Source organism: Vollenhovia emeryi, unplaced genomic scaffold, assembly GCF_000949405.1.
Source record: "Vollenhovia emeryi isolate VEMERY1.0 unplaced genomic scaffold, V.emery_V1.0 DF939172.1, whole genome shotgun sequence".
In the NCBI taxonomy this organism is placed as follows: Eukaryota; Metazoa; Arthropoda; class Insecta; order Hymenoptera; family Formicidae; genus Vollenhovia; species Vollenhovia emeryi.
In genome coordinates this window covers 663296-677184 of record NW_011967194.1, presented here as the reverse complement: position 1 = coordinate 677184, position 13889 = coordinate 663296, and the positions used below count along the sequence as shown (strand labels likewise).

General features: G+C 39.7%; 3 protein-coding genes across 3 annotated transcripts in view; 1 reads left to right on the top strand and 2 right to left on the bottom strand.

The window, feature by feature from the left end:
- Positions 1–3: 3 nt before the first annotated feature.
- On the bottom strand, positions 4–7320 carry LOC105563714 (anoctamin-4). The gene is made up of 14 exons (XM_012015565.1): positions 6310–7320; positions 5322–5637; positions 4521–4662; positions 3847–4129; positions 3261–3412; positions 2942–3187; positions 2665–2864; positions 2409–2546; positions 2098–2315; positions 1709–2017; positions 1322–1631; positions 1041–1246; positions 678–968; positions 4–599 (listed from the first exon to the last, which is right to left on the bottom strand). Exons 1-14 carry the CDS (start codon positions 6343–6345, stop codon positions 315–317), a joined length of 3132 nt encoding a protein of 1043 aa, XP_011870955.1. The 5' UTR covers positions 6346–7320; the 3' UTR covers positions 4–314.
- Positions 7321–9622: 2302 nt separating this feature from the next.
- On the top strand, positions 9623–13849 carry LOC105563715 (lachesin). The gene is made up of 6 exons (XM_012015566.1): positions 9623–9937; positions 10068–10309; positions 10407–10663; positions 10737–11140; positions 11456–11573; positions 12299–13849. Exons 1-6 carry the CDS (start codon positions 9895–9897, stop codon positions 12318–12320), a joined length of 1086 nt encoding a protein of 361 aa, XP_011870956.1. The 5' UTR covers positions 9623–9894; the 3' UTR covers positions 12321–13849.
- Positions 13573–13889, bottom strand: part of LOC105563716 (D-arabinitol dehydrogenase 1-like) — a 4635-nt gene continuing 4318 nt past the window's right edge. Inside the window, exon 6 of the mRNA XM_012015567.1 lies at positions 13573–13889. The gene's annotated coding sequence lies outside the window, so the exon portion shown is untranslated.

Sequence of the window (13889 nt, the reverse complement as noted above, 5' to 3'; positions counted from 1 at the left end):
TATATATACATAATAGATTGTAATAATTTCTAGGAAAAAAATATGGCATTATGTAAAATAAAAAAGTATATTGTGTAACAATAGATTTGTAACTCTTACCTTACATCTGCGTTTTTTACAGTGCACTTGGTAATAGGGGCGAGAATGTTGAAAAGCGTTAAGTGTACTATTACGGAATTTTGGATTTATAAATTATTTGGAAATGATGCAATGAGGATAGAAAATAGACAAGATTTGGCTTTCTTTTTTTTTGTACCTTCACGATTTCGAGTTTTATGAGAGGAATGTATAAGACAGAGAGATAACGCTTGGTTTTAAGGGACTTCCCATACTGAGCTATCACTGCGTTTACTATGCCTAATATCAGCGTGAGTATCTAGAACGTCGCTCAACTTGCTGAATCGTCTAGCCCAGCTTCCTCTACCGATGCTTCCGGCCTCTCTCAAAACCGAAAGTAAATCGTCTTCATCTTCTTTCCCTCTTATTTCCTTTTCGTACTTTTCTTCCTGAGCGATCAGTCGTTCGCGTTGCATCTGAGTTGTCAAAGAATGCGGTACAGCCGGTATTACGTAGCTCATAATACCGGTAAGTGCGAAAACCTGTAAAAACCCGTTTTCCCTCTAACGAAACGACGAATTTTATCGGCCCATTGGTAAAAGAACGAGTTGTCTACTTACAACGTGCTCGAAGACAACGACGAAAGCTAGACGCGCGGCGAAAACGTGCCAGTACTGCGGACTGAGTCCATAAGGATCATCGTGGTGATCTGGGCCGTTTCTATAGCCTCTGTACTGACACGTCTCTGGATGTTCGGCCTCTACATCGCTCTTCATATCGTCGCGATAATCGGAAGTACTGAATTCTGACAGGGAGCTATCGATGTAACCCACCAAATCTTCAGTGGGCGAATAAACGAACGCGTACACGCTTCGTGGGATAAAATCGGATGTGTACGCGATAACAAAAGCCTGAAATAGATATGCGTATATTTTGTAACAGAGAGCGCGGCTCGACCAATTTGTTTCTATGTGCGTACGTACATTGGACACTACCGCTACGTAAGTTACACCCCTAAGAATGCCAAACCAAGCGCCAATATCTTCTACCCGCTCGGCCAACGGTCTTCGTGCCTCCTTGACCATTTTGTACGCGTCTAATCTTATCTCGGCGATATTGTTCAATAGAGCGAATAGAGGCGCCAGTGGAAAGGCTGCTACGAATAATGTTACAAATCCATACTGCAGAACTATAAACAAGAAGAAAAAAAAGTCTGTAAAAAGATGTTCCTCCGTAGAACGGCTGCGTCTAGTGTGAGACTCACTCATCTCTAAATACTCGTCGAATAAAGCTAGTCTTCCTGGGTCTTGAAGCTGATAATCTTTCTCCCAACAGGTATACGTTCTATCATGGTTTTTTGTCGCTGCGACTTGCGTTCTTTTGCGCCACCAGTTCCACAGTTTCGGTGATAATATTTCGACAAAATTGTTAAAGCATTGTTTACCGACCATTATAATTGCAAGTTGAATGCAGACTTCCGAAAGGCAGCCAGCGGGATCGCATACGTCCGTTTTAATGCGATAAAATTCCGAGGCTCTCGCATCTGCATCGCCAGGATGGACGAAAAATCTCCCCTAAAATAAATGAACATGAAGCTTAAACAGTGTCCGTGGCGCTTGTTAATGTTGTAATGTATTAATATTATATATACTTTAAAAAAGGCGATGTAAATCAAAGAAGAGTAAAAGTTGACGAACTCGAATAAAAAGATTTTAAATGTATAACTGGCTTCGTATTCCGTCTGCGTTCTCGGATTTTCCATATTGACCATCCAACGAGCCAATCGATGATATATTCGCGTAAGTATCATTATTATTATCAAGTTAATGAGGGCGGCGGTCATGGAAGTGAATATTTTGGCGTGTCTTTTTAAAAAGCCACCACCTCCACCGTAAAAGACTGCGACTAACGAAATGCGATACACGATCGTTCCTAAAACTGCCCCAAGGACTACGCATATCTGCGAAAAAGTAATGACGATAAAAATTCGTCAAGAGATATTGCTTTGTAGAGAAAAATGGAAATGCCTGATATAATTACCATAAAAAATACCATTGAGCCAGTAGCCAAACCTCGAAGAGCTTTAGACCACGCGGGTAAATACGGTTCTTTCTCCTTCGTCACGGGATTTATTCGGAACGTTTTAACGGACGTCTCGAATTCAGGTCTGGGCTCTTCGTCGTATTGAGCGTTTTGAAGATCCCATTCCCAAACGAGCACGGCTTGTCGTCGTTTCCATAGCTCGAGAAACGTAGTAGCTATTATATCAGAGTCGAACAAGTTAAGAGGAACATGTTAAAACCCGTCGAGATGCACGTGGAAGAAAGTATTTAACCCTTGCTCAATCTTACCCCAGAAAGACATAAAAATAGCGAAGAAGACAGTCGCGGGATTGTCGAATAAGTAAGTCAATTTCGAGAATATACAGGAATCGCCGAGTATTTGATAAGTACATGCTTTATCACAAAGAGGACACAGGGTGATATTTCCTGAAATATAGCGTTACATAAAATTTAAAATATTGCGGACATTGCAGAATGATTTGTAAACCGTGCGAGACATTTATGCACACTTTGCAAGTTACAAAAAAAAATGCAAAATATTTACCAGCTATATTAGAATCACATATTTCTTTGCTGGGAATATTATCTTCACCGTCCATGCTTCCAAGGCCGTAAACGAAGCATAAAAGTCCTACCACTGCTGGTGCATATAAGCATTTCGTGTAAAATCCTAACCACGCGAAGTAAAGAGCGACTTTCTCGCCAAAATATCGTCGTATTAACCACAACGGCTGTTTTTTATACCTAAAGATATACAGAAAAAATGTCAAATGTTATGCAATTTTCGAGTACTCAACGTACCAGTTTTTTTCTTTTATTACCATTGCGCGGGTCTCGCCCATATCAAGTACAACAGGTATCTATCGAGAACCTCTCCGTTGCGCATAGGTTTATTATAAGGACCCTCGTGCAAAGGAAAACAATCGATATACGTTCCGTCCGCTAAAAGCCTACGAATACCAGATTTCTCGTGGTTCTCGTCATATCTCGCTCGCAATAGTATCTGCATCACTATTAACGATCTCTGGGCGGGCGTATAAGCGTTGTCCCTTTCCTTCACGATAAATCTGTCAAACATGAAATTTGATAATCAAGCTCGACGATAACTATCTCAATAATAATTTCGCGTTACTTAAATACCTCTCCTCGCGATCGCCGGAATCTATGTAGTCATAAAAATGCGGTTCCTCGGGATATTTCGATGTATCCCAAGTATGAATTTTACGTATCCACTCGGCCCACCGCGCCCATCGCGCCCAGAATTTCGATACTTCTTTGGCACCGTCTTCATTCTGTTTTTAAAATTTGGATGTCAGTCGCATCATTTTACGATGATACAAAATAATAGAAATAAACTGAAAGGTGCAAGTTTGAAATCTGCACATTGCTTCTCCAGTGAGAAATGATTTATCGATCGATGTGGAATCGACATCGATCGACGAGTCATTTCTCGCTGGGTTCCTCATCATCTGGGCAAGTTTAAGGTGTTAAGGTTTATTCGTGTTTGTGGCAGTCCGTAGCGTTAACATTTAATTCAAGTAACTCCATTTATTTAATTCAACAGCATTTTTTTCCGCGTAGTGGTTTTCGTATCTTGGATAATGCTAATACCGGCGGTACTCGAACACAATTTTCTTCACGAAAACAAAGCTTCCTCTACGAGCAAGTAATGCGACGCCTGGAACGTGCCTAGCGCGTAAGTGATTGAAAAAAAAACAGGACGTACCCAGGTTTTCATAGGGAACGTTTTGAATCTCTTTGTAGGTAGTTTCAGACTCATTACTTCGGCATATTGCACTTTGATTTTCCAAGGTATATGTAACTTTAAGAAATACGTTTTCCCGTCAAACGAGTTCTCTTTCGGCTCGAGCTCGAGTTGTAGACCTTCTTTCACAAGATTTTGTTGAAATACCCGTCTCTGCTCTCGCCGACGAGCTTCTAACTCGGTCATGACTCCTTCGTTCTCTTCTTGGTAGACTAATACCATATCGATTCTCCGATGGCCGTCGCTAAAATTAAATCGAATCGATTAATAATTAATCGTGAAACATTAAGAAAAATCCTTTCGAAAGATGAGCCAATTTGATAATAATGTTCCGTCTCGTATATGGATGATCTATGTAGAGCAATTTCTAGAAATAAAGCACCCTCGAAATAAACGACCCTCTGCATTTTCTTTCCCCGAGTTGGTCTTTCCCTCGCGCATGTTCAAGTAACGATAAAAAAATGATAAGACAATGGCTAACGTTCTAGTCTAGATAATTGTATTAAGCTCGTAATAATAGAAACGAGTGCTTATGTCCTTCTATGTATATCTACACGCGCACTTGATTGTCTAAAGCCTAAATGAGGGGAAACAAAAATAACTCGTGACATATCGCGCTAGCCATAACTACTTACCGAAAGTAAAGTACTTCGGGATCGATTCCCGTTTCTTTCTGCGGTAACGAGTCCCCGGCGTTTTCGACGAAATCCAGAGAAACCGGCGTATCCGGTAACGAGGGGTTGATTTCCGGAGAGGTGGGTGCCGTGAGTTTGGGACCTTGTCCGGTTTAACAGAACAAAACAGATTTACCATAATCTTCAGCACGTGTTTGCAGTCTCATCATTTCGCGACCGTATATAAGTTTCTTGTACTTGGTAAATTACAGCGAATTAATAACAGCGTAATGTAAACTTTCTTGCCATTGGCGCGAGTTCTTTTACCTTGAAAGCATTCTTGCAATATTACCTGTAATTTCGCGGCATAGTTTCGCAAAAGTAGGACGCTATTACGAAAAAGGGCAAAAAGTTAGTAACCAGGAAGTTAGAGCGCGCATTCGTACGGTGATAATGCTAGAGCCGAGTCAAACGCTGCATTATTAATATCCGATATTCGTGACACGCTGACATTCGTACACGCATATCGATCGAGGTTTACTGACATAGCTTTATTGCTGTTATAGACAACCGGGGGTTTCCACGAGCGACTCGTTTTATTCTTTATATATGTCGCGTAGATCGTGTCGCGTTAAGCCGACATATGCTTAATAAATTCCGTAATTTAAGTACCATACGAGGTGCTAGGTGAAGCATATCGTGAACATTGTGATATCTCAAATGTCGATAATTGACGTTTTTAATTCCGTCTCCTATCTTGTCGACACTGATCGAGCTCGCCAGCGGCTTTAGGATCCCCTTAAGCACTGAATTAATTCTTACCGAAGGCATCCTGCGCGATCAGATTCGTTCCGGATGGATATACGCTGGCTCTCGACAGTTTTCGCTTGACACTCGCCGGCGTTTCGCCGGGCAGCGAGCCATTTCTATCGGGCTCGCAAATGATGTCTCTATTCGGGTAGACGCACGAGGTCAATTCCGGAGATCTCGCATTGTAGGTCTTGGTCGACTTGGCCGAGGACGCGCGAGAGGTGTTTCCGGAGCCGCTCGATTTCTCGTCGATGAATTGATGCTCGACTGGACTATTATCGTCGGGGTGAAGAAAGCCCCAGCTGCCGGGCCTTCGAATGTGGTTTTGCTGAAATTATTCAAATAAAGCTTTCCCAGGTGGATCATTACCTCCGCTAGCTCGTGCGTCCTACGTTCGTATCCTCGGTTGTAAAAAAAAAAGCGTCACGAAAAGTCATCGTCAGAGTTCTAATCTTACAACGGGATCGGTGACGATGCGAGCGAGAGACAGAAATGAGCTCGCCAAGAATAAAATGGTCAGAGGATCGATATCTTAATCGCCTTCAAACATAAAAAATCAACATGACTTGTTGCTAATGTGCTACGCAGTAAAACTGGAAATAGCGTATTACGTCGATTATTACAACGGTAATTAGACTCGAATGTACACGTAGATTCGAGATAATGAATACTTTAGGCCTTACAGCCCCCTGATGAGATGACAGATGCAGATATCGATCCGAGCTGTTTAGATGTATTATCAAGATACGTGCATCCTCTCCGTTCAGATGGATCACTTAGATATTCCAAGCGCGAACACGTAAACACGTAAATGTTTCGTGTTATTACTCATTTCACCTTCTCTATATATAATACATACATGTGCTCGTGCTACACTTGGGCGATGTAGTACTTTGCATATTTATACATGTATGTATATTACTAAACGATAACTCACAATGAGAAATATTCTCACATGCACGGGATGCAAAACCGAGTTTTCGAACGGTGCTAAGTATACCTGGCTGTCATCGTCTACTTGCAGCTTATCGTCCATGCTGATCTCTTCGTGTTTCTCTTAAGGTACGTTCGCCAAGACCGGAAGACTTTCAATGGACAGTGTTCGGAGCGTCGATCGGCCCGATAACATTTTCCCTCTTATCGAAAACGACGACTTTTCTCGCGGTAATTGTTCCAATTCCGCGATTATTCGTGCACGCGATCGGTCGAGAAGCGTTCTTCATTTTCCAACGGGATCATCTTGGAACGGAGTTTGATTCGTTTCTGTGACGCCGTTTAGATTTCCGTCGGAAAACGCTACCAGACACTACCGGCGAGCTTTCTTCATCGCATCTGGATAGTTAATCGCGAGAAAACGAGCATCGACCAGTGTCGATAGCTTGGATAGTCGCGGCGGCGGCCTCGTCGTATCGGTTGAACAGTCGCTTAATTATAAATGGAGCGCGAATCAATCTCGCTCGAAGAAACGCGGTGATGCCCTCGAGATGCCCTTACGGAGGTACGAGAGAAGACACTTCGAAGAAGCCTCGTCCATTTGGTCCTCGAGGATGTTTTTACGGAGCGAAACATGATCGGATGGCATCGAGCGCACTTGCTACTTTTCGGATTTACATTTGGATCGTTGCCATCCGCTTATTTGCCTTCATTCCTTCAGCTTGGTCTCTTCGAGTTTTAACAATATGTTTCAAACGTTGTGAATAAAATACTGTTAAAAGTTCATTTAATGTTTGCCCTTTAAACCGTCTCCGGTCGTGACGGGCGGCTAGGTCCTAGCTAGGTCCTAGCTGGGTCAACGATCTCCAGCAGCTAGGAAACGAAACGAAAGGAGGCGGGGTGAAATTTACGCGCGCGTCCGTCAGATATTTTCCCTTTCTTTTCTGGAGAATTGTTGGAGAACGAGCTCGTGTGGACGAATCGTCTTCGATCGAATCGTTCTTTCGCGACGGTAGTATCAGATATACTGACCACAGAGGACAACAGGATACTTATATATCGCCCCGTCAGTGTCCCTTATCTACGTGGTCGCCCACGAGGGTATACGTGTGCATTACCTTCGCCTTTAGGGGCGAAGATTTCACCCGCCGCGTCGCGGGGGGGTGGAAACGGCCGAGTCGAGCGGTGGAATGTCGAGGGCTTTCGGAATTGCTATGGTTACCCGACGGACACAACATGTGTGTTACATATGTCGCATTTAAACTCATCATCGACTCCTCCTTTGAGCTTGAACTTGAAGCCTCGCGTCGGCTTCGCGGGCCACAGATAGAATAGCAGCGCAACCCGCATGACCTATAGGTACCCACGTTCGCAGTTTTGTCGCGCGCAAACGTTAATAAACCGAAGGTTAATCAAGTCCTTCACATTGGAATATCTCTTTGCCTATTAGAAATTTATTGCATTTCAGTCGTCGGATTGACGCTTGCTTCAGCGAATCTATATCGCTTTTCTGTCTCGCTATTCTGCATCGGCATTGGAACTGTACAACGAGGTACGAACAAAGATCTTGTTAATTCCTCCCTACAAAGAACTTTAGTCAAGAGTCTATGAGCGAAAATCTGAGATCAAAAGCGATTATCTGAGATGCTTGCTCGTAGATTAAAATTAAAAATTTAAATATGTAGGTAGGAGTTTTTAATAATATATTGGCCATAGGGAGTGAGGCTCGATAGAGGGGAGGATCACAGTGTTATTTTACAGTCTGATTTAATATCCTTACAACGGAATAGCTAAACGGAAAAAAAAGAATAATATTGCATCAACAAGATCAGTGTAATTGAAATAAAATCGTTGAAACAACATCAGTATTAATAAATAAGAAATATCAAATTGTTGTCTTAACAATCTGGATATTTAGTTCAATGCTTAGAATTAAATCCATAGAAAACACAATTGAGTGAATTATTTATGTTTGTGGCAGCCCGTGACATTAATGTTTAATTCAAGCAACTTTATTTTGTTGAATTCAACAGTTTTTCCCGTGTATGACACTGACGAGTGACTCTCATTTCGACACGCGTTTCACGACTCCCTTCGAAAACACCCTGCGAGTTACTGGGTCTGTTCTTTATAGCTGAACTGGCTGCACTAGTTCACGAGTGTATCTTTTTCCCTCCACATTAGAAGGAGAAAGATAAACTCTGAACTATATAGTGCAGCCAGTTCAGCTATAAAAAAAAAACAGACCCCTTGGCAGTGTAATGTGTCAATGTGTCGACGATGATAAGAAAATCAGAAATCAAATATTGAGTTCTATCTCACCATTAATAAAATATATCAATAATTTGTTCGTACCGTTAGTGCGATATGTAGTCAACTTTTTTCGCTTATTGTTATTAATATTTTTCTACTCGATATTCCGTACGTTTTCTTTTTCTTTCTGTTATTCTTTCTTCTTTTCATTATTGATTTATACATATTTGTATCTAGTTTATATTTCCGAATGTTTAATGTTTAATCCCAGACAGCACAAGACACTCCTATGAATATTTTAAGAATATTCTTCAAGAATATTTGAAATATTCCATTGGCCATTCTTATATATTTATCTTATGTTCGTGGAACATTCGACTGGCACTACTATAAATCTTTTTCGAATGTGAATAGAATAATCTATCGAATATAGCGTGTCGGTTATATATGGTATGATCACAGATCCTACTGCCTTTTGCATAAGATAAGTATATTACACAATAAACAATGTGCAATACATAAACTCGAAGAATATTCAAAAATTATTCTGAACGAATATTCGAAAGACATTCTCGACGAATATTCTAAAAACGTTCTTTTTGTTATGAATATACGATTTCTAATTGTAATAATTTATAGATATTTATAGAATATTTGATTGGAATATTCTGAAATTAAGAATATTCTCACTCCAGAAGAATATTCCTAGAACTATGTGTGCTATCTGGGATTATCAGCAGAAAAGGATGTTTCTATTGATAAGTAAATGAAACGTCGATAAGTTTGTCGGGATTGAAATAATCTACTTATTACAATTATGGAACTATGGAAATGCAAAGAACTAGAAATCAAACGAGAAATTCTCTTTTCCAAGAATTGTACTCGCGAGGTACAATGCTTAAATTTGTACGAGACTTCAAATGTTCAAATCAATCGCGAGAATGGTCGAGTTGCGTCAATAATTTATCCCGATTATTCGCAAAACGTTATACCCACTAATTACGATTTCGTAATTACCACTCGCGATTTAAAGTCAATTTATGCGGATCGGCAATTGCGGTAGAAATCCGAATTGGTGATAAAACAAGATTTCGTCTCGCACTTGACTCAAGACGTAGCATCATTCGCCATTTTTGCAACGCTCGTGATCAACAGACAACTGGGCCCCAGTACCGTCAGCAGACGTTTTACACAGCATAGCGCCTGTGGACGAGTTGGTGCGCGTTACGTTCCATTCCGCGTCGATCGCATTATCTCGCGACAGTCGAACGCTTGTTTGAAATTTGAGTGAGAACGCAGAAGGGATTCTATATTCAAGAACGAGAGCGGCAGGTTTATCGCATAGCAAGAAGCTAAACGCTCCGAATCGAGACTCGAGTACCGTGCTGGGTGTGTCATAATGCGTGCTATTCTAGCCTTGATATGCGTGTTGCTGCACACGGGTAAGGATCGAACGCAAATTTCGCCCGCGCATTACGCGATCATCAATGAAACACGATTGTTTCGCTGATAACGCCGTATTTACTGTGCTACTTGGCCCGTGACGAATGAGAAATTTATACGCTGTTCCAGTCGCGGCTCAACGTACTCCGACAATATCTTACATATCGCAGGAACAAATTAAGGATATCGGGGAAACGGTAGAACTGCAGTGCTCCGTTCAGTACGCGCAGGAGTATCCTGTCTTGTGGATAAAGGTTAATAAGGACAGCGTACACGAGCAAGTGGCACTTTCTACCGGCACTGCCTTGATAATCAGAGACAGTAGATTTTCCCTCAAGTATGACACAGCGTCTACCACCTATGTCTTACAAGTAAGATTTCATTGGGGTGTTTCTATTGCTCCGAGATACATTCATTGTTCAAACCATTGTTAATAACGTGGGCTTAATCTTGCATCTCACATTTTAGGTTAAAGACATACAAGAAACGGACGCTGGACTATATCAATGTAGAATACAGATAACTGTAAACAATCTCATAAGCGCGGAAGTGGAGCTGCAAGTCCGTAGGCCACCGGTAATTAGCGACAACTCGACCCAGTCTCTGGTAGCTAGCGAGCAGCAATCTATCTATTTGGAATGCTATGCCAATGGCTTTCCGCCACCGAGGATATCATGGCGTAGAGAAAACAATGCTATTCTGCCGACCGGAGGCTCGATCTATCGGTACGATAACTAAAGTCAATCGTTATTATCAAGTGGCACTTGGCAAACGATATTTTACACGATATAATTGCAGTGGTAACGTGTTAAAAATACCTTCCATACAAAAAGAGGATCGCGGAACGTATTATTGCATCGCCGAGAATGGCGTTGGGCGTGGTGCCAGGCGTAACATTAACGTGGAGGTTGAATTCGCGCCGGTCATCACAGCTCCCAGGCCACGACTCGGACAAGCTTTGCAATACGATATGGATTTGGAGTGTCACGTAGAAGCATATCCACCCCCAGCTATCACATGGCTTAAAGACGATGTAGTCTTGTCAAATAATCAGCATTATAGCATATCGCACTTTGCAACCGCGGATGAATATACTGACACAACGATTCGAGTTATTACTATAGAAAAGCGACAATATGGAAAATATGTATGTAAAGCAGCCAACAAACTTGGCACTGTTGAGACCAAAGTTGAGCTTTTCGGTAAGAGAATGCAACAACATGGAAAAGATCCGTGCATTTTTGTATGTAACTGTAGATAATGTTGGTATCTAGTTGTGTAATAATTAGTGGACACAAACTTTTGATCGATACGTTGAATATGCATGATAATAATGAAATTTTCATGTTATCTCAACTATGCATTTCAATATTTAATTTATATCAATGTGTATTTCGTTATATATTTCAGTATAATTTCTTATCTTTCGATCCCCCTAATCTTTTTTTCTTTAGCCAGTCCATTTTTATTTTCGTAGCCAGCATGTATTAGATTTGTTCCCTCTTTTGTTTGTGCAGAAACCATTATTCCTATTTGCCCGCCAGCTTGTGGAGAAGCTCATTATGGAACTGGCGTAGTTCCACTTTCTTCTGGACCCTTGGTAGTTCTTCTTTTATTAATTACGATATTAATGAGGTAAGTCATATTTCGGACGGAATGATAGTTTATATATATATATATATTGATTACATTACTTGTAGATATCGAATTGGTTTTTTTATGTTTGTTTTTCCGGTATGTAAAAAAAGTTGAGGATTTTAAGGCCAGATAGTTCTCACGAAATGGAGGGAAAAAAGTCCTAATGAACATGGAGAAATTACTTAAGAGTTATAAACAATTCTTTGTTTTGGTTAAAGCAAGCAATTTGCTCGCTTCTGGTGCTCTCGTGCGACATAAAAACGAATAATTTTATCACAAGAATTTTAAAACTTGTACGTGTCCTATTATTACCCGCGCTTTACGTCTTCGTACCATAGAATTGTAACTTAAAAATTTTCCGGTTTAATTCTAACAATTTGGCAGACATTTTGTATTCTCTGATGTATTCATCAATGGCACTTATCGATGAAGAGTACACCACCTTCTTAAAAGCCGTGGAAATAAGTTTTCCTCCATTTCGTAACTACTACCGTTGACTTAAGGATGTATCGGACCTATCTTCAAAATAGTACAAAGTCGCTAAAAATTTGTGAAATTGTGAGATTTACTGGTACGTGAGATTTACTATGCGTTAAGAGTGGATATTCAAGTATTTCCAATTTCATGCACTTTTGTCTAAGATTGTACGTCCAATACATGCTTAAAACCTGAACACTTTTGTTTTTAATCAACTTTTATAACTAGAGATTTGATATTTGCAGAAATTTTAACGCCAAATATTAACTACCCGGGCCTCCAATGGGCAGGGGCCAGTCGATGCGACTTCTTTAAATGGCACTACGCAACCATCAGCTTTATTGTTCTCACGATAACGTTGTAAGACCAAAAGACCTAAACCGTAAGGGCCTCAATTGCTGTTTTACTAATTTACTTTTTATATTTGTATCATGCAATTATTTTTATAGTTATTTACAAACAGACCAATTTATCGTTAATGCGAGAAACGCGCATATCGTGACACGACGTGTCACTACAGTACAGTTGTCGATAGAAATTAATGACAATACTATCAATGTCTGTATCATTAGAGATATCATTAGTTATACGTTCGGTTTTTTATGGTACTCATATTTACACTAAATTTTTGATATGTATACATACATAGAGAGATATATTGTGTTTTTAAAAAATGCATTTTTTATAATTGAATCTTTATATTAGAGTTATATTTGTTGTTAGTTTTGATTTTGTGTAACCCCTGTTTCTTTGTATAATATGTGTAATAACGTCGCTCAATTTTTACATCGAAATTTTAAATTTAATTTAAATAATATTAAACGTAAACAAGGGTGCACTATGATTTGAGGAAAGGGGGCATGACACGATTCTAAATTTGTCCCGTTGGAACGTACTTATTGGCATTTTGATTACGATTAGAAAAAGTAATTCATGTACTCTTACATAGACACCAACGATATAAAAATGTTGGAAAGATACAAATTAACATTTCAGTACACATGTATGACGATACACACGATGTTATGTAACGCGGCATATAAACAGCGTAACTCCTTGACTTCGATAGATGACAGAGAAGTAAAGAAAAAAAGTAATAACGTTGCAAAGCATATTTCAATATTATCTTACTTAGTAGTTGCAAATCGACAATACGGATTTGTAGAATTATCTAGCTACCCCGTTAATGAAAGAATTTGGAATTTGTCATGAACAAAGAAAACAATGTTGATGTTAGTGCCTTGTTCGTGATATAAAAAACATATGTAATTTATGTTAGAAGTAAAATTATAAATGTGTACAACTTGGACACATTACAAGATACATTACGTGCACGTGCATAACATGTACGTATGTAATATAACACTTTATGCGTTTTATCGAGCACATATTTATACTTCTTGCACATTTACAATCGCGATCTCTTTTAACACGGCGTATCACATAGATGTTATATAACCTGATAGCAGAAAGTAGGAAGCTGGAAATTCAGTGGAAAGAATCTCAGCCAGTTTTTATATACTCTTTACAAGTTTCCAATTTTATATTTGCTAATATTGTAATTTGTATTTGAAACTCGACGCCATGATACTCGTAATATTTATAATAACCGTAGTATTTATACACGTTGTGAACAATTGTGTACTATCAGATATACCATAGTATAATATCAGCAAAGTTTTATACAAGTATTCCTTTGTACTACGATATCGCATTTTATTAATTACTTAAAACTCCATGCATTTACATATTCAGCCAAATTTATGGAATAGGCAATAAAATTTTATAAAAACAAAGAATTTCTTGTTTTCCTTCGTGTTACCTGTAACTTTGTTG

Coding starts and splice junctions, on each gene's coding strand:
- LOC105563715 (XM_012015566.1), top strand. CDS start 9,895: ATGCGTGCTATTCTAGCCTTGATATGCGTGTTGCTGCACACGG. Junction 9,938..10,067: donor ATGCGTGTTGCTGCACACGG/GTAAGGATCGAA, acceptor ACGCTGTTCCAG/TCGCGGCTCAACGTACTCCG. Junction 10,310..10,406: donor CTACCACCTATGTCTTACAA/GTAAGATTTCAT, acceptor CTCACATTTTAG/GTTAAAGACATACAAGAAAC.
- LOC105563714 (XM_012015565.1), bottom strand. CDS start 6,345: ATGGACGATAAGCTGCAAGTAGACGATGACAGCCAG. Junction 2,865..2,941: donor TGGGCGAGACCCGCGCAATG/GTAATAAAAGAA, acceptor GTATATCTTTAG/GTATAAAAAACAGCCGTTGT. Junction 2,018..2,097: donor GCTCAATGGTATTTTTTATG/GTAATTATATCA, acceptor ACTTTTTCGCAG/ATATGCGTAGTCCTTGGGGC.